A 22,686-nucleotide genomic window follows, 5' to 3' on the forward strand; every position below is an offset into this window, starting at 1 on the left:
AAACCGTTTTCCAACCGCAAACTATTATTTCTAATTAGTTTTTTGTCCACTTCTAAATCAGTTTAAACAAAAACAAGAAAAAAAAACAATGTTAACATTGTATAAGTTCCGGTTATGACGTCATCAAGATGGCCGCCATCACGAATTTCACTAAAAATGAAAAATATTCATAACATTGACATTTTTCAACTGAAGTAGACAAATGAGGTATCAAAATGACCACAATAGAACAACAAGTACATATCAGGACCAAAACATCCAATATATGTAGCAATTTGTACGTAGGAAATGAAAAAATAAGATTTTTAACTCAAAAATGGTAATTTTTCAACAAATTTTTCATATTTGTCTTCATGCAGCAAAAATGTTTCCCAACAACAAATCATTATTCGTAATCAGTTATCTGATCTCTTATCAATCAATAAATCAATGAAAACACCAACAAAAATTAAAATATATAGAAATGCAAAAGATAATTATTGTTATATCCCCATTAGGTTTACAAAACATCACCAGGTGCGTATAATGGGCATATGCTATTTTTCGAACTCGAAACCGCTGACGCTGACCAGCGTCTCAAAAATAATTATTACAGCACAACACCTACTGATAAAGTAACAAATGTAACCTATATTAGCCTGTGTTTCTGTTTATATCATTGTCCAGAACGTTTGTGTCTTTGAAAATGAGAAAATTCATTGTTAGCTCACCTGGCCCGAAGGGCCGGTGAGCTTATGTCATGGCGCGGCGTCCGTCGTCCGTCGTCCGTCCGTCCGTCCGTCCGTCTGTCTGTCCGTCAACATTTCCTTTAAATCGCTACTAGTCATAGAGTTCTGCATGGATTGTAACCAAATTTGGCCACAAACATCCTTGGGGGGAGGGGAACAGAGTTTGTATAAATCTTGGCTCTGACCCCCCTGGGGCAGGAGGGGCGGGGCCCAATAGGGTAAATAGAGGTAAATCCTATAAATCGCTACTTGTCATAGAGTTCTGCATGGATTGTAACCAAATTTGGCCACAAACATCCTTGGGGGGGAGGGGAATAGAGCTTGTATAAATTTTGGCTCTGACCCCCCTGGGGCAGGAGGGGCGGGGCCCAACAGGGGAAATAGAGGTAAATCCTATAAATCGCTACTTGTCATAGAGTTCTGCATTTAATGTAACCAAATTTGGCCTGAAGCATCCTTGGGGAAAGGGGAACAAAGTTTGTATAAATCTTTGCTCTGACCCCCCTAGGGCAGGAGGGGCGGGGCCCAATAGGGTAAATAGTGGTAAATCCTATAAATCGCTACTTGTCATAGAGTTCTGCATGGATTGTAACCAAATTTGGCCACAAACATCCTTGGGTGTGGGAGGGGAATAGAGCTTGTATAATATCTTGGCTCCTGACCCCCCCTGGGGCAGGAGAATAGGGGCGGGGGGCCCAATAGGGAAAATAGAGGTAAATCTTTAAATCGCTTATTGTCTTAGAGTTCTGCATGGATTGTAAACCAAAATTTGGCCCACAAAGATCCTTGGGGGGAGGGGAATAGAGCTTGTAAATATCTTTGGCTCTGACCCCCCTAGGGGGGGGGGCAGGAGGGGCGGGGCCCAACCAATAGGGGAAATAGAGGTAAATCCTTATATAAATCGCTACCTTGTCATAGAGTTCTGCATTTAATGTAAACCAAATTTGGCCTGAAGCATCCTGGGGGAAAGGGGAACATAAGTGCCTTGTATTAAATCTTGGGCTCTGTCCCCCCTAGGGCAGGAGGGGCGGGGGCCCAATAGGGTAAATAGAGGTAAAATCCTATAAATCGCTACTTGTCATAGAGTTCTGCATGGATTGTAACCAAATTTGGCCACAAACATCCTTGGGGGGGGAGGGGAATAGAGCTTGTATAAATCTTGGCTCTGACCCCCCTGGGGCAGGAGGGGCGGTCCCAATAGGGTAAATTAGAGGTAAATCCTATAAATCGCTACTTGTCATAGAGTTCTGCATGGATTGTAACCAAATTTGTTGGCCACAAAGATCCTTGGGGGGAGGGGAATAGAGCTTGTAGTAAAAATTTTGGCTCTGACCCCCCCCCCCCCCCCTGGGGCAGGAGGGGCGGGGCCCAACCGGGGAAATAGAGGTAAATCCTATAAATCGCTACTTGTCATAGAGTTCTGCATTTAATGTAACCAAATTTGGCCTGAAGCATAGGGGAAGGGGAACAGAGTTTTTAGCTCACCTGGCCCGAAGGGCCGGTGAGCTTATGTCATGGCGCGGCGTCCGTCGTCCGTCCGTCCGTCCGTCGTCCGTCCGTCCCGTCCGTCCGTCAACATTTCCTTTAAATCGCTACTAGTCATAGAGTTCTGCATGGATTGTAACCAAATTTGGCCACAAACATCCTTGGGGGAGGGGGAACAGAACTTGTATAAATTTTGGCTCTGGTCCCCCAGGGGTAGGAGGGGCGGGGCCCAATAGGGGTAATAGAGGTAAATCCTTTAAATCGCTACTTGTCCTAGAGTTCTGCCATGGATTGTAACCAAAATTAGCCACAAACATCCTTGGGGGAAGGGGAACAGAACTTGTATAAATTTTGGCACTGATCCCCGGGGGGTAGGAGGGGCGGAGCCCAATAGGGGAAATAGAGGTAAATCCTTTAAATCGCTACAAGTCATAGAGTTCTGAATGAAATGTAACCAAATTTGGCCACAAAACATCCTTGGGGGAAGGGGAACAGAACTTGTATAAATTTTGACTCTGACCCCCCGGGGGCAGGAGGGGCGGGGGCCCAATAGGGGTAATAGAGGTAAATCCTTTAAATCGCTACTTGTCATAGAGCTCTGAATGGAATGTAACCAAATTTGGCCACAAACATCCTTTGGGGAAGGGGAACAGAACTTGTATAAATTTTGGCTCTGGTCCCCAGGGGGCAGGAGGGGCGGGGCCCAATAGGGGGAAGTATAGGGTAAATCAATTTAAACTCGCTACTTGTCTATAGAGCTTCTGAATGGAATGTAACCAAATTCTGGCACCACAAACTATCCTTGGGGGGATGGGCGCGAACACGAAACTTGTATTAAATTTTTGACCTCTGGTCACCAGGGGGCAGGAGCCAAGGGGCGGGGCGGCGGCCCAATAGGGGAAAAATAGAGGTAAATCATTTAATAATCGCTTCTAGGTCAATAGAGTGTTCTAACATGAATTGTAACCAAATTCGCGCCACACGAACATCCTTGGGGAAAGGGGAACAGCCAGAACTATGTATCAAGTAAATTTTGACTCTGGTTACCATCTGGAGGGCAGGATGGTGGGGGGGCGGGGCCATCCCACCTCCCCCCTATAAGGGGAAGAAATTAGACGGCGCGGGGTAAATCCTTGTAAAATTCGCTACTTGTCATAGAGTTCTGAATGGAATGTAACCAAATTTGGCCACAAACATCCTTGGGGGAAGGGGAACAGAACTTGTATAAATTTTTGGCTCTGGTCCCCCAGGGGGTCCAGGAGGGCGGGGCCCAATAGGGGAAATAGAGGTAAATCCTTTAAATCGCTACTAGTCATAGAGTTCTGAATGGAATGTAACTAAATTTGGCCACAAACATCCTTGGGGGGACAGGGAACAGAACTTGTATTAATTTTTTGGCTCTGAACCCCCGGGGCAGGAGGGGCGGAGCCCAATAGGGGAAATAGAGGTAAATCCTTTTTAATCTCTACTTGTCCTAGAGCTCTTAATGAATTGTAACCAAATTTGGCCACAAACATCCTTGGGGGAAGGGGAACAGAACTTGTATAAATTTTGGCTCTGACCCCTGGGGGCGGGAGGGGTGGGGCCCAATAGGGGATTTAGAGGTTAATATTAAAATTCCTTCAGAAAAGAAACAATGAACCTGTATTCAGAACATTACTTGGCATTACAAACCAGGTGAGCGATACAGGCCCTCTGGGCCTCTTGTTTATTTCCTATGCATCGCATAGGCAAAATGTTAGATGGTTACTACAGTGTCACATATTTCTTTCACTGGTTCTTAATGATAACCATTATCATTGTACGTGCTATCTCGCCTCACTGCTCCATCCACTGAAGAGACTCGGCATGTCTGGTAGCTGGTAGTCCAAATTATCAGAATAATCGAGATATCAGTATCAAATTCGTCGAAAGCCATAGCGCTGTCTTCACTGTCGATGAGCTGATGTGACAGTACATTACCAGTGTTGTTCTAGCCTGTCATCTTTCATAACCCATCCTTGGCCAGAGTTCATATCAGGAACAATAGGTTCGGAGATGTGGGATCTCCCTCAGATTCTAACATATCGTATATACTTTTCCAGACTTCTTCGGCATAATGGAAACTACACCAGATCCACATTATTCGAATAGTGGAATTGGTTCTCCTTAGCACATAGCTCCATAATTTGTATGAAGTACCATTCATTAATGACTAAAATAGTGGAACTTCACTGCAGACCTCATTTATGACCTCAAAGAATCCACCTGTGCCATCTATGGTCACTGAAGGTTCACAAGAATGAGGAATTGTGCTTCATACGAAATAAGGAGAACCAGCTCAAACCTTCGCAGAATGTGGATCTGATAGTCTGGAACATCATATACGATATTTGAATCACTAGATTGGAAACAGGAAGAGCTCCTACATGACACTGATGTTAACTCTGGCCATGGACGGTTTACAAGCTACAACCACGATGACAACCCGGTAATGTAATGTCACATCAGCTCATCGCTATTGAATTATTTTGAAGTCCCACTTAGATATTCAGCCAACCTAAAATTCTTTGTTAAGATTTAAATTTTCAGTAGCCACTTTTATATTCAGGAAATTCTAATACACCAGGAAACTGTAGTCTCGGCGGTTTGGGAAAAATACACTATCATATGACCTGTATACGCAAACGGTGATGCTTTGTAAACCAAATGATGGTATAACAATAATTCTTTTTTGCATTTCTATATATTTTGTTGTTGTTTTTACTTATTGACAAGAGATTAAATAACTGATTACGATCAATAATAATTGTTGGAAAACATTTTTGCTTCATGAAGACAAATATGAAAAATTTGCTGAAAAATTACCATTTTTGAGCTTAAAATCTTATTTATTCATTTCCTACGTACAAATCGCTACATATATTGGATTATTAGGTACTCATATGTATTTGTTGTTCTATTGTGGTCATTTTGATACCTCATTTGTCTACTTCAGTTGAAAAAATGTCAATGTTATGAATATTTTTCATTTTTTAGTGAAATTCGTGATGGCGGCCATCTTGATGACGTCATAACCGGAACTTATACAATGTTAACATTGTTTTTTTTTTCTTGTTTTTGTTTAAACTGAGTTATAAGTGGACAAAAAACTAATTAGAAATAATAGTTTGCGGTTGGAAAACGTTTTTGTTGCGTCAAGCAAAATATGAAAAATTTACTAAAAAAAAATACCATTTTTGAGCTTAAAATCCTTCTCTGCGTAAAAATCACTGCATATATTTGGTTATTTGGTCCTGATGTGTTTTTCGTGTTCTATTGTGGTCATTTTGATACCTCATTTGTCTACTTCGATTGAAAAATGTCAATGTAATGACTATTTTTCATTTTTTAGTGAAATTTGAGATGGCGGCCATCTTGATGACGTCATAACCGGAAGTTCATCCCAACTTATGCAATGTTAACATTTTGATTTGTGATCAGTGGGTCATAAGGGGTAAGAAAAATATTGGTTCGGAGGTTTGGGGGGGGGGGGGGTGCATGTGGGACCCTCCTAGCCCATGGCCTATATAGTGTATATAAGAGCACTTGTATCAATTAAAATGTCTTTTTATATGCTATATTTGTGATCCGCCATTTAAAGCAGCCATTTGCATTTACAACAATAGGCTCCTGCGCTATTCGCTGGTCCGATTTTGCCAAACAAACTGTTGGAGTACCTGGCATAGTCACTACTGAACACGATAGCATGTTTATTTGGTTCCATCAATGCAATTCACACGAGTTCTATGTCTTCTCCAGAAATATACATTTTTCTCTTATTTTACTGAAATTTACAAGCAGCTTCACAAATTACTTATCAACAGTAAGACTGACAGTTAGCCAGGGTATATACCAACAATTAATGAAATTAGTTCTGTTCAATTGCAGCACAGTAATGCGTTTTAGGCTTGCAAAATATCACTGGTTAAAGCCATTACATGAACCTCTTTCGGAGCTGTTGTAAACAATCTTCCTTGATTAGGGGACGTAACCCTTTCTAGGTATAGTTCTGTCATTAAGCCATAACACAAACTCCCCTCCAAAAAAGGCCAACATTTCATAATTACTGCTTATCTTTCCTGCCCTTCTTTCTGTATATAATGCTTAGTATCATTCGTTAATGATTTTATATAAATATTTTGTACTGTATGACGGAAAAGGACAATTACATTGCATGTGCGTTGTAATTAAATGACTTTGTTGTGTATTTGTAATAACATAATTATGTAATCACAACTTTCAGTACTTGGTTAAGGGAATATTGAATGGAATGATTGAAGCGACAAAACGAGGTTTAGGGAACGTTGAATGGAATGATTGAAGCGACGATTGGGCGTTTCTCGCATTTCATGATTATGGTGATAATGGTGATAATGGTCCTTTCATACAAAATGTCGGTATTTGTGTTATCAAGGGTGACAAATTAAAGCCGTGATGAGGTCCCAGAACGAACTCAGATTTATAAACCAATGAATAAGCCGTGGTGAGGTCCCAGAACGATCTCAGATTTATAAACCAATCAATAAGCCATGGTGAGGCCCCAGAACGATCCCAGATTTATAAACCAATCAATAAGCCATGGTGAGGCCCAAGAACGATCTCAGATTTATAAACCAATCAATAAGCCATGGTGAGGCCCCAGAACGATCTCAGATTTATAAACCAATCAATAAGCCATGGTGAGGCCCCAGAACGATCTCAGATTTATAAACCAATCAATAAGCCGTGGTGAGGTCCCAGAACGATCTCAGATTTATAAACCAATCAATAAGCCATGGTGAGGCCCCAGAACGATCTCAGATTTATAAACCAATCAATAAGCCGTGGTGAGGTCCCAGAACGATCTCAGATTTATAAACCAATCAATAAGCCATGGTGAGGCCCCAGAACGATCTCATTTATAAACCAAACAATAAGCCGTAAGAAGGTCCAAGAACGATCTAAGATTTATAAACCAATCAATAAGCTGTGGTGAGGTCCCAGAACGATATCAGATTTATAAACCAATCAATAAGCCATGGTGAGGTCCCAGAACGATCTCAGATTTATAAACCAATCAACAAGCCGTAGTGAGGTCCCAGAACGATCTAAGATTTATAAACCAATCAATAAGCCGTAGTGAGGTCCCAGAACGATCTCAGATTTATAAACCAATCAATAAGCCATGGTGAGGTCCCAGAACGATCTCAGATTTATAAACCAATCAATAAGCCATGGTGAGGTCCCAGAACGATCTCAGATTTATAAACCAATCAATAAGCCATGGTGAGGCCCCAGAACGATCTCAGATTTATAAACAATCAATCAATAAGCCATGGTGAGGTCCCAGAACGATCTAAGATTTATAAACCAATCAATAAGCTGTGGTGAGGTCCCAGAACGATCTAAGATTTATAAACCAATCAATAAGCCATGGTGAGGCCCCAGAACGATCTCAGATTTATAAACCAATCAATAAGCCGTAGTGAGGTCCCAGAACGATCTCAGATTTATAAACCAATCAATAAGCCGTGGTGAGGCCCCAGAACGATCTCAGATTTATAAACCAATCAATAAGCCGTAGTGAGGTCCCAGAACGATCTCAGATTTATAAACCAATCAATAAGCCGTGGTAACCAATCAATAAGCCGTGGTGAGGTCCCAGAACGATCTCAGATTTATAAACCAATCAATAAGCCATGGTGAGGCCCCAGAACGATCTAAGATTTATAAACCAATCAATAAGCCATGGTGAGGTCCCAGAACGATCTAAGATTTATAAACCAATCAATAAGCTGTGGTGAGGTCCCAGAACGATCTAAGATTTATAAACCAATCAATAAGCCATGGTGAGGCCCCAGAACGATCTCAGATTTATAAACCAATCAATAAGCCGTAGTGAGGTCCCAGAACGATCTCAGATTTATAAACCAATCAATGAGCCGTGGTGAGGCCCCAGAACGATCTCAGATTTATGAACCAATCAATAAGCCGTAGTGAGGTCCCAGAACGATCTCAGATTTATAAACCAATCAATAAGCCGTGGTAACCAATCAATAAGCCATGGTGAGGTCCCAGAACGATCTCAGATTTATAAACCAATCAATAAGCCATGGTGAGGCCCCAGAACGATCTCAGATTTATAAACCAATCAATAAGCCATGGTGAGGCCCCAGAACGATCTCAGATTTATAAACCAATCAATAAGCCATGGTGAGGCCCCAGAACGATCTAAGATTTATAAACCAATCAATAAGCCGTGGTGAGGCCCCAGAACGATCTCAGATTTATAAACCAATCAATAAGCCATGGTGAGGCCCCAGAACGATCTCAGATTTTATAAATAACCATTGGTGAGGCCAGAACGATCAATAAGCCAATATGCCGTGGTGGAGGCCCCAGAACGATCTCAGATTTATAAACCAATCAATAAGCCATGGTGAGGCCCCAGAACGATCTCAGATTTATAAACCAATCAATAAGCCATGGTGAGGCCCCAGAACGATCTAAGATTTATAAACCAATCAATTATCCGTGGTGAGGTCCCCAGTGTTCTCCCTAAAGTTTTTTTTCCTGCTAGCCCTGAGGACCGGCTGACCCGTAAAGTTACCTGTCCTGTCTGAAAGTTACTGGTCCTTACGAAGTTACAATTCATCCTTGCTGTTTATATAATTACTAGAAAAGTGAAAGTTTTTCTTACAAAATATATCTGCATATCCGGATTATTTCCTAACGCGACGCTACCCAAAATGGTACACTTTATGAAGAAAATTGTTGAAATTTTCCTGCGTGTGCTTGAATCCGAATTTTTCGTTTAACATTCCACAAATAAATGCCTTCATTTTTAATGTCATGATTTGTTTACTTGTCAGCAGTGCATATATTTATAAATAGAGAGCTTTGAAGCATGCCCGATCTAGCCCTGTGTTTCAGCATGTTTGAGTACCCAAAATGGTACACCTCCTAAATTTGATTTGATTGATAAATGTCTAGACATGATAAAAATGTTTGAATTCATTAAAGGATTTAAGTAACATATCTATCAAAAAGGTCCCTTTCAACAATTGTTTTCATTGTTTTAAAATATATGGTTTTTAGTGTTGTCGCACGACGTCGTTTTTTTCATGTTTAAAAAGGGATAATTAGCAACAGGAAAAATATGCCACATAAATTGTCACAGTTACTGTTAATTTTTGTTCAGGACAGTTATTGTCAGGTAAGGTTGTAAACTGAAACTTCTGCATCATCTATATTAAAACTGTACCTATACGAGTAGCGCCACGTTACACTTTTGTATAGTTTAGATCCCGCCGCTGTATGTGTCCGTCATTGTGTTCAGTGGGTAGCGCCACGTTACACTTCTGTATATTTTAGATCCCGCCGCTGTATGTGTCCGTCATTGTGTGCAGTGGGTAGCGCCACGTTACACTTTTGTATATTTTAGATCCCGCCGCTGTATGTGTCCGTCATTGTGTGCAGTGGGTAGCGCCACGTTACACTTCTGTATATTTTAGATCCCGCCGCTGTATGTGTCCGTCATTGTGTGCAGTGGGTAGCGCCACGTTATACTTCTGTATATTTTAGATCCCGCCGCTGTATGTGTCCGTCATTGTGTTCAGTGGGAAGGCCTGGGACGCCGTTACTGATCCCATGATTGGACTCTGTGTCAGTCGTACAACCACGAGATTCGGCAAGCTCAGACCTTGGTAGGTATACCTCCTTCCACGGTGCTGTAAACCAATCGCGACAATTATTAGTCGTGTGCTAGACTTATAAGACTTTGTATTATGAAACTTCTTCTTATTCTTCTCGAATATAATTCAGGCCACTCTATTTAAGCTCCTATTTTCTTGGAGCCTTTACTGTCTATAAGTTGAAAGTTTGTCTCAAAATACTTCTCTTCTGAGAATAGCACAATTCGAATTGGTCTCTGCCAAATTGAAATATTATCGTAGAAAATTATTTTGCAAATTCCTTTGGATTACAAAATACATGAACGCGGGAAAAAACCGCGGGAAAATGGTTTTCAGTTTATACACGTAAATCAATTAGTTCGGTTGATTTACGCCTTATGTCAGTTTATCGATATTATCTTCAGACTAATTGGTCGAATGAAATCAAACTACCAAAGTCATTATAATGTTTTGAACTTTAGCGTTGTGAAACTATTCACTCATTCAGTAGGACTGTGCATTAAAATGTGTTTCCAATTTAAAGCAGCTTTATAATTTTATTTAAGATTATGTTGACCATATTTCCGTTAGATATGATTTTGAAACAAAATCCTATATGCACGCGCATTCATGTAAAATGAATTTTCACTTAAAGTTTTATGAAACGAAAAGGCTTTCATAATATATAGCACTGTATAGATTCAATACTAGAAATGCGATTTTTGTATTCATATTTCCATTGTAGGATACTGTTTTCCACTCCTTTAGGATGTGTAACCTATTTTTTCTTGTGGTACGTTCCTGACCTAAGCGACGAAGGCAAACTTGCGTACTACTTTGCCTTCTATTGTTTATTCCAGGGGTTTTTGACGGTGAGTATATCGGAACATGATAACTGTAAGTAAACCTATCTTTGCTACATTTTAGCATGGCGTTTTTATAAATAACGACTTTTCACAACGTGATCTACACAGGTACGTTTAACCTGTATTTGAAACATATTTGCGGCAAATTATTATCACGATATTTTTGTTGTCTTATAAGACAATAATTACATTTAACATTATCCTTTATTGACATATAACGTTAAATGTACTAATTGTCTTATAACAATACAACATATAACGTTAAATGTACTAATTGTCTTATAACAATACAACATACAACGTTAAATGTACTAATTGTCTTATAACAATACAACATATAACGTTAAATGTACTAATTGTCTTATAACAATACAACATATAACGTTAAATGTACTAATTGTCTTATAACAATACAACATATAACGTTAAATGTACTAATTGTCTTATAACAATACAACATATAACGTTAAATGTACTAATTGTCTGATAACAATACAACACATAACGTTAAATGTACTAATTGTCTGATAACAATACAACATATAACGTTAAATGTACTAATTGTCTTATAACAATACAACATATAACGTTAAATGTACTAATTGTCTTATAACAATACAACATATAACGTTAAATGTACTAATTGTCTTATAACAATACAACATATAACGTTAAATGTACTAATTGTCTTATAACAATACAACATATAACGTTAAATGTACTAATTGTCATATAATAATACAACATATAACGTTAAATGTACTAATTGTCTTATAACAATACAACATATAACGTTAAATGTACTAATTGTCTTATAACAATACAACATATAACGTTAAATGTACTAATTGTCTAATAATAATACAACATATAACGTTAAATGTACTAATTGTCTTATAACAATACAACATATAACGTTAAATGTACTAATTGTCTTATAACAATACAACATATAACGTTAAATGTACTAATTGTCTGATAAAAATATAAATGTACAATACAACAACATATAACGTTAAATGTACTAATTGTTACAAACAAATATAACGTTAAATGTACTAATTGTCTTATAACAATACAACATATAACGTTAAATGTACTAATTGTCTTATAACAATACAACATATAACGTTAAATGTACTAATTGTCTTATAACAATACAAACATATAACGTTAAATGTACTAATTGTCTTATAACAAATACAGCATGTAACGTTAAATGTACTAATTGTCTTATAACAATACAACATATAACGTTAAATGTACTAATTGTCTTATAACAATACAACATACAACGTTAAATGTACTAATTGTCTTATAACAATACAACATATAACGTTAAATGTACTAATTGTCTTATAACAATACAACATATAACGTTAAATGTACTAATTGTCTTATAACAATACAACATATAACGTTAAATGTACTAATTGTCTTATAACAATACAACATATAACGTTAAATGTACTAATTGTCTTATAACAATACAACATATAACGTTAAATGTACTAATTGTCTTATAACAATACAACATATAACGTTAAATGTACTAATTGTCTTATAACAATACAACATGTAACGTTAAATGTACTAATTGTCTTATAACAATACAACATATAACGTTAAATGTACTAATTGTCTTATAACAATACAACATATAACGTTAAATGTACTAATTGTCTTATAACAATACAACATATTAACGTTAAATGTACTAATTGTCTTATAACAATACAACATATAACGTTAAATGTACTAATTGTCTTATAACAATACAACATATAACGTTAAATGTACTAATTGTCTTATAACAATACAACATATAACGTTAAATGTACTAATTGTCTTATAACAATACAACATATAACGTTAAATGTACTAATTGTCTTATAACAATACAACATATAACGTTAAATGTACTAATTGTCTTATAACAATACAACATATAACGTTAAATGTACTAATTGTCTTATAACAATACAACATATAACGTTAAATGTACTAATTGTCTTATAACAATACAACATATAACGTTAAATGTACTAATTGTCTTATAACAATACAACATATAACGTTAAATGTACTAATTGTCTTATAACAATACAACATATAACGTTAAATGTACTAATTGTCTTATAACAATACAACATATAACGTTAAATGTACTAATTGTCTTATAACAATACAACATATAACGTTAAATGTACTAATTGTCTTATAACAATACAACATATAACGTTAAATGTACTAATTGTCTTATAACAATACAACATATAACGTTAAATGTACTAATTGTCTTATAACAATACAACATATAACGTTAAATGTACTAATTGTCTTTATAACAATACAACATATAACGTTAAATGTACTAATTGTCTTATAACAATACACACATATAACGTTAAATGTACTAATTGTCTTATAACAATACAACATATAACGTTAAATGTACTAATTGTCTTATAACAATACAACATATAACGTTAAATGTACTAATTGTCTTATAACAATACAACATATAACGTTAAATGTACTAATTGTCTTATAACAATACAACATATAACGTTAAATGTACTAATTGTCTTATAACAATACAACATATAACGTTAAATGTACTAATTGTCTTATAACAATACAACATATAACGTTAAATGTACTAATTGTCTTATAACAATACAACATATAACGTTAAATGTACTAATTGTCTTATAACAATACAACATATAACGTTAAATGTACTAATTGTCTTATAACAATACAACATATAACGTTAAATGTACTAATTGTCTTATAACAATACAACATATAACGTTAAATGTACTAATTGTCTATAACAATAACATATAACGTTAAATGTACTAATTGTCTTATAACAATACAACATATAACGTTAAATGTACTAATTGTCTTATAACAATACAACATATAACGTTAAATGTACTAATTGTCTTATAACAATACAACATATAACGTTAAATGTACTAATTGTCTTATAACAATACAACATATAACGTTAAATGTACTAATTGTCTTATAACAATACAACATATAACGTTAAATGTACTAATTGTCTTATAACAATACAACATATAACGTTAAATGTACTAATTGTCTTATAACAATACAACATATAACGTTAAATGTACTAATTATAATAATTGTCTTATAATTTCAATACAACATATAACGTTTAAATGTACTAATTGTCTTATAACAATACAACATATAACGTTAAATGTACTAATTGTTTTATAACAATACAACATATAACGTTAAATGTACTAATTGTCTTATAACAATACAACATATAACGTTAAATGTACTAATTGTCTTATAACAATACAACATATAACGTTAAATGTACTAATTGTCTTATAACAATACAACATAAACTAAATATAACGTTAAATAACGTACTAATTGTCTTATAACAATACAACATATAACGTTAAATGTACTAATTGTCTTATAACAATACAACATATAACGTTAAATGTACTAATTGTCTTATAACAATACAACATATAACGTTAAATGTACTAATTGTCTTATAACAATACAACATATAACGTTAAATGTACTAATTGTCTTATAACAATACAACATATAACGTTAAATGTACTAATTGTCTTATAACAATACAACATATAACGTTAAATGTACTAATTGTCTTATAACAATACAACATATAACGTTAAATGTACTAATTGTCTTATAACAATACAACATATAACGTTAAATGTACTAATTGTCTTATAACAATACAACATATACGTTAAATGTACTAATTGTCTTATAACAATACAACATGTAACGTTAAATGTACTAATTGTCTTATAACAATACAACATATAACGTTAAATGTACTAATTGTCTTATAACAATACAACATATAACGTTAAATGTACTAATTGTCTTATAACAATACAACATATAACGTTAAATGTACTAATTGTCTGATAACAATACAACATATAACGTTAAATGTACTAATTGTCTTATAACAATACAACATATAACGTTAAATGTACTAATTGTCTTATAACAATACAACATATAACGTTAAATGTACTAATTGTCTTATAACAATACAACATATAACGTTAAATGTACTAATTGTCTTATAACAATACAACATATAACGTTAAATGTACTAATTGTCTTATAACAATACAACATATAACGTTAAATGTACTAATTGTCTTATAACAATACAACATGTAACGTTAAATGTACTAATTGTCTTATAACAATACAACATATAACGTTAAATGTACTAATTGTCTTATAACAATACAACATATAACGTTAAATGTACTAATTGTCTTATAACAATACAACATATAACGTTAAATGTACTAATTGTCTTATAACAATACAACATATAACGTTAAATGTACTAATTGTCTTATAACAATACAACATATAACGTTAAATGTACTAATTGTCTTATAACAATACAACATATAACGTTAAATGTACTAATTGTCTTATAACAATACAACATATAACGTTAAATGTACTAATTGTCTTATAACAATACAACATATAACGTTAAATGTACTAATTGTCTTATAACAATACAACATATAACGTTAAATGTACTAATTGTCTTATAACAATACACATATAACGTTAAATGTACTAATTGTCTTATAACAATACAACATATAACGTTAAATGTACTAATTGTCTTATAACAATACAACATATAACGTTAAATGTACTAATTGTCTTATAACAATACAACATATAACGTTAAATGTACTAATTGTCTTATAACAATACAACATATAACGTTAAATGTACTAATTGTCTTATAACAATACAACATATAACGTTAAATGTACTAATTGTCTTATAACAATACAACATATAACGTTAAATGTACTAATTGTCTTATAACAATACAACATATAACGTTAAATGTACTAATTGTCTTATAACAATACAACATATAACGTTAAATGTACTAATTGTCTTATAACAATACAACATATAACGTTAAATGTACTAATTGTCTTATAACAATACAACATATAACGTTAAATGTACTAATTGTCTTATAACAATACAACATATAACGTTAAATGTACTAATTGTCTTATAACAATACAACATATAACGTTAAATGTACTAATTGTCTTATAACAATACAACATATAACGTTAAATGTACTAATTGTCTTATAACAATACAACATATAACGTTAAATGTACTAATTGTCTTATAACAATACAACATATAACGTTAAATGTACTAATTGTCTTATAACAATACAACATATAACGTTAAATGTACTAATTGTCTTATAACAATACAACATATAACGTTAAATGTACTAATTGTCTTATAACAATACAACATATAACGTTAAATGTACTAATTGTCTTATAACAATACAACATATAACGTTAAATGTACTAATTGTCTTATAACAATACAACATATAACGTTAAATGTACTAATTGTCTTATAACAATACAACATATAACGTTAAATGTACTAATTGTCTTATAACAATACAACATATAACGTTAAATGTACTAATTGTCTTATAACAATACAACATATAACGTTAAATGTACTAATTGTCTTATAACAATACAACATATAACGTTAAATGTACTAATTGTCTTATATAACAATACAACATATAATGTTATATGTACTAATTGTCTTATAACAATACAACATATATGTTATATGTACTAATTGTCTTATAACAATACAACATATAACGTTAAATGTACTAATTGTCTTATAACAATACAACATATAACGTTAAATGTACTAATTGTCTTATAACAATACAACATATAACGTTAAATGTACTAATTGTCTTATAACAATACAACATATAAACGTTAAATGTACTAATTGTCTTATAACAATACAACATATAACGTTAAATGTACTAATTGTCTTATAACAATACAACATATAACGTTAAATGTACTAATTGTCTTATAACAATACAACATATAACGTTAAATGTACTAATTGTCTTATAACAATACAACATATAACGTTAAATGTACTAATTGTCTTATAACAATACAACATATAACGTTAAATGTACTAATTGTCTTATAACAATACAACATATAACGTTAAATGTACTAATTGTCTTATAACAATACAGCATATAACGTTAAATGTACTAATTGTCTTATAACAATACAACATATAACGTTAAATGTACTAATTGTCTTATAACAATACAACATATAACGTTAAATGTACTAATTGTCTTATAACAATACAACATATAACGTTAAATGTACTAATTGTCTTATAACAATACAGCATATAACGTTAAATGTACTAATTGTCTTATAACAATACAACATATAACGTTAAATGTACTAATTGTCTTATAACAATACAACATATAACGTTATATGTACTAATTGTCTTATAACAATACAACATATATGTTATATGTACTAATTGTCTTATAACAATACAACATATAACGTTAAATGTACTAATTGTCTTATAACAATACAACATATAACGTTAAATGTACTAATTGTCTTATAACAATACAACATATAACGTTAAATGTACTAATTGTCTTATAACAATACAACATATAACGTTAAATGTACTAATTGTCTTATAACAATACAACATATAACGTTAAATGTACTAATTGTCTTATAACAATACAACATATAACGTTAAATGTACTAATTGTATAACAATACACATATAACGTACTAATTGTCTTTATAACAATACAACATATAACGTTAAATGTACTAATTGTCTTATAACAATACAACATATAACGTTAAATGTACTAATTGTCTTATAACAATACAACATATAACGTTAAATGTACTAATTGTCTTATAACAATACAACATATAACGTTAAATGTACTAATTGTCTTATAACAATACACAACATATAACGTTAAATGTACTAATTGTCTTATAACAATACAACATATAACGTTAAATGTACTAATTGTCTTATAACAATACAACATATATGTTAAATGTACTAATTGTCTTATAACAATACAACATATAACGTTAAATGTACTAATTGTCTTATAACAATACAACATATAACGTTAAATGTACTAATTGTCTTATAACAATACAACATATAACGTTAAATGTACTAATTGTCTTATAACAATACAACATATAACGTTAAATGTACTAATTGTCTTATAACAATACAACATATAACGTTAAATGTACTAATTGTCTTATAACAATACAACATATAACGTTAAATGTACTAATTGTCTTATAACAATACAACATATAACGTTAAATGTACTAATTGTCTTATAACAATACAACATATAACGTTAAATGTACTAATTGTCTTATAACAATACAACATATAACGTTAAATGTACTAATTGTCTTATAACAATACAACATATAACGTTAAATGTACTAATTGTCTTATAACAATACAACATATAACGTTAAATACTAATTGTCTTATAACAATACAAATACGTTAAATGTACTTTTTGTCCTATAACAATACAACATATAACGTTAAATGTACTAATTGTCTGATAACAATACAACATATAACGTTAAATGTACTAATTGTCTTATAACAATACAACATAAAACGTTAAATGTACTAATTGTCTTATAACAATACAACATATAACGTTAAATGTACTAATTGTCTTATAACAATACAACATATAACGTTAAATGTACTAATTGTCTTATAACAATACAACATATAACGTTAAATGACTAATTGTCTTATAACAATACAACATATAACGTTAAATGTACTTTTTGTCTATAACAATACAACATATAACGTTAAATGTACTAATTGTCTTATAACAATACAACATATAACGTTAAATGTACTAATTGTCTTATAACAATACAACATATAACGTTAAATGTACTAATTGTCTTATAACAATACAACATATAACGTTAAATGTACTAATTGTCTTATAACAATACAACATATAACGTTAAATGTACTAATTGTCTTATAACAATACCACATATAACGTTAAATGTACTAATTGTCTTATAACAATACAACATATAACGTTAAATGTACTAATTGTCTTATAACAATACAACATATAACGTTAAATGTACTAATTGTCTTATAACAATACCACATATAACGTTAAATGTACTAATTGTCTTATAACAATACAACATATAACGTTAAATGTACTAATTGTCTTATAACAATACAACATGTAACGTTAAATGTACTAATTGTCTTATAACAATACCACATATAACGTTAAATGTACTAATTGTCTTATAACAATACAACATATAACGTTAAATGTACTAATACAGTTTGGTTTCTTGTTGTATAATAAGACAATTAGTTAGACGTTATAAGTACATTTTCGGTTTTATGCTGCACATTATATGAATTAAATTTATGTGTAGATACATGTTAACTTTGTCTAAAAGAAATATAAAATTTGATTTAGTTTATTTGTATGATTAGTCGATAAAAACAACAACATATGGTCACATATGGCTCGCAAATATAAAAACCTTTTAAGCTCGTTCCATAAAATCCCATGTAAATGAACACTCATTTAAAGTCATTTGTACCATAACTTGTCAGAAATTATGTTGAATACATTTTCGTCTTGAAATGTGAGTATGGTATAGTACATATAGTTCTTATATAGTATATATTTCAATTCAGTTCAAGTATGTAGTTATAAAAATATTTTATTTTGTACTGTTATGGCCTAATAAAGATATTTTATTTTGTACCGTTATGGCCCGATAAATTTTTTTTATATTGTACCGTTATGGCCTATAAAAATATTTCATTTTTAGCCCACCATCATCAGATGGTGGGCTATTCAAATCGCCCTGCGTCCGTCGTCCGTCGTCCGTCCGTAAACAATGCTTGTTATCACTATTTCTTAAAAACTGCTGCAGGGATTTTGTTCAAACTTCACATGGAGGGTCCCTTTGGTCCATATTTGTGCCATACAGATTTTGAGGCTGATCGGAAAAACAAGATGGCCGCCAGGCAGCCATCTTTGATTTTGGCAGTTGAAGTTTGTTATCGATATTTGTTGAGAACTACTGAAGGGATTTTGTTCTAACTTCACATGGAGGTTACCCTTGGTCCCTAGTTGTGCCATACAGATTTTGAGGCTGATCGGAAAAACAAGAAGGCCGCCAGGCAGCCATCTTGGATTTCGATAGTTAAAGTTTGTTATGGCTATTTCTCAGATAGTACTTAAGGGATCTGTCTCAAATTTCATATGTAGGTTCCCCTTGGGACCTAGTTGTGCATATTGCATTTTGGGACCGATCGGTGAACAAGATGGCTGCCAGGCCGCCATCTTGGATTTCGATAGTTAAAGCTTGTTATGGCTATTTCTCAGATAGTACTGAAGGGATTTGTCTCAAATTTCATATGTAGGTTCCCCTAGGGACCTAGTTGTGCATATTGCATTTTGGGACCGATCGGTTAACAAGATGGCCGCCAGGCAGCCATCTTGGATTTCGATATTTAAAGTTTGTTATCGCTATTTCTCAGAAAGTACTGAAGGGATCTGTCTCAAAATTCATATGTAGGTTCCCCTAGGGCTCTAGTTGTGCATATTGTTATTTGGGACCGATTGATCAACAAGATGGCCGCCAAGGAGTCATCTTGGATTTTGATAGTTGAAGTTTGTTACCGCTATTTCTCAAAAGGTACTGAAGCGATCTGTCTGAAATTTTATATGTAGTATGTTTGAAAAAGTTTAAAAAGTAGAGAAAAGATTCATCTTTCCTTTGTCAGATATAGATCATGCTTTGGTGGGCGCCAAGATCCCTCTGGGATCTCTTGTTTATATTATTATAGTGTCTTCACGTGCCGTACACGTCCTTAACCATGTATATTACTGGTAGTCAGAAAGAGAGGGACTCTGCTACAGCTTACAGTAAGTATTCAATTCAGAGTCAGTAATACTGTAAACAATAAATCGGCATTGGCTTACAGTATATTGTTAATCTTGTAATAAACAAAATAAACAATTATATTTATTGGTGTAAGAGACTCTCATGTTATCAATGTTACGTCTCTGTAACTCGGAGACAGATTTGTTGGTCCTTTGTTCCAGGGATGGTATCGGAGGCTGTGGGCGTACTGCTGGCGTCACTGGTACAGGGACAAATGATCAATAAGTACCGTATAGCAGGGGACTGTAAGGACGAGAAGGCCACCGCATCCCCTACACAACTTAAAGATCAGGTCAGTGTCTTTGAACGAAATGTATTTGCCAGTGTGATATTATAATTATGTCTTCAATATTTGATGAACTTCTTGTCCAAAATTCAAAATTAAATTCATTTTCATTCTATTTAAGCTCTTAAACCAAGGATATATATTTTAGAAATACATTCAATCTTTGCATAATACCTTGCCGAGCGAAATTTGTTTTTTTCTCAACCTATGCAATTTGTCCTAACCGATACTTCAAACTATGTTCCACAAAGTTATCATTTAACTCTTATTATTCGCTAATTCGGTTGTAATTTGTCAAATTCATTTTCATCAAACCACCACCTTGAATAAAGATTGAATAACTCGAGCACTGATACTCTGTGTGATAACTTACTCTAATTGTGATATCGAGCACTTACTCTGTGTGATAACTTACTCTAATTGTGATATCGAGCACTTACTCTGTGTGATAACTTACTCTAATTGTGATATCGAGCACTTACTCTGTGTGATAACTTACTCTAATTGTGATATCGAGCACTTACTCTGTGTGATAACTTACTCTAATTGTGATATCGAGCACTTACTCTGTGTGATAACTTACTCTAATTGTGATATCGAGCACTTACTCTGTGTGATAACTTACTCTAATTGTGATATCGAGCACTTACTCTGTGTGATAACTTACTCTAATTGTGATATCGAGCACTTACTCTGTGTGATAACTTACTCTAATTGTGATATCGAGCACTTACTCTGTGTGATAACTTACTCTAATTGTGATATCGAGCACTTACTCTGTGTGATAACTTACTCTAATTGTGATATCGAGCACTTACTCTGTGTGATAACTTACTCTAATTGTGATATCGAGCACTTACTCTGTGTGATAACTTACTCTAATTGTGATATCGAGCACTTACTCTGTGTGATAACTTACTCTAATTGTGATATCGAGCACTTACTCTGTGTGATAACTTACTCTAATTGTGATATTTACAATACATCACTTCTCGTCCTTAACAGTACAAAATTTTCCTTTAACCATATGGAATGTTCTATATGATCACAGAAGATGTTATGCATGTACATACATTGTATATGAATATGTGATTACAATCGGAATTGTCGTCCTAAACATTCCAGAATGTTCTTGATTTATAACCTTATGAAGTATTCTCTATTTCTTCAGGAGATGTCTTACATATACGGGTCTGTAGTAATGATCGGGATTTACCTGTTTTGTTCAATAACAGTGTTTTTTGGAACCAAAGAAAACCAAGGTTAGATTTTGTCCACTATAAAATTATAGATACTTTTACATTTTTGCTTCAATATGGATTTTCTGTGTAGATTTCTTTGTAGCGCTGCTACATAAGGACCAAATGAAAATCAATTTCGACCAAGAGTTGTCACTCTTTACGCCCATTTGCTAATGCCAATAGTTAAACGCTAATCTTGTCAGTCTTTAAACCATAGGTTTTATTTCTTTCAACTTATAATTATTGTATCCAAAAGTCTATTTTTACATACATCTGCATTTAAGGTTTGATTTTCACTTTCATGGATGTTTTCTAGTAAAACTTCATACTTGCATTGGATATTATTACAGACATATCCATTGGACATGATAACAGACACATCCATTGTATATGATAACCGACACATCCATTGGATATGATAACAGACACATCCATTGGATATAATAACAGA

General features: G+C 33.1%; 1 protein-coding gene across 4 annotated transcripts in view; it reads left to right on the top strand.

Moving 5' to 3' along the window:
- Window positions 1-9,801: 9,801 nt before the first annotated feature.
- The window catches only part of LOC138326072 (sodium-dependent lysophosphatidylcholine symporter 1-like), a 34,716-nt gene continuing 21,831 nt past the window's right edge, over window positions 9,802-22,686 (top strand). For all 4 annotated transcript variants that reach the window (XM_069272199.1, XM_069272198.1, XM_069272201.1 and 1 more), the window contains exons 1-5: window positions 9,802-9,919; window positions 10,632-10,758; window positions 20,611-20,689; window positions 20,870-21,000; window positions 22,166-22,256. In XM_069272199.1, the coding sequence (XP_069128300.1) occupies window positions 9,864-9,919; window positions 10,632-10,758; window positions 20,611-20,689; window positions 20,870-21,000; window positions 22,166-22,256 (484 nt within the window). In that variant the 5' untranslated portion in view covers window positions 9,802-9,863. The remainder of the gene's footprint in view (window positions 9,920-10,631; window positions 10,759-20,610; window positions 20,690-20,869; window positions 21,001-22,165; window positions 22,257-22,686) is intronic.

The sequence above is a fragment of the Argopecten irradians genome, chromosome 6 (assembly GCF_041381155.1).
Source record: "Argopecten irradians isolate NY chromosome 6, Ai_NY, whole genome shotgun sequence".
NCBI classification, from domain to species: Eukaryota; Metazoa; Mollusca; class Bivalvia; order Pectinida; family Pectinidae; genus Argopecten; species Argopecten irradians.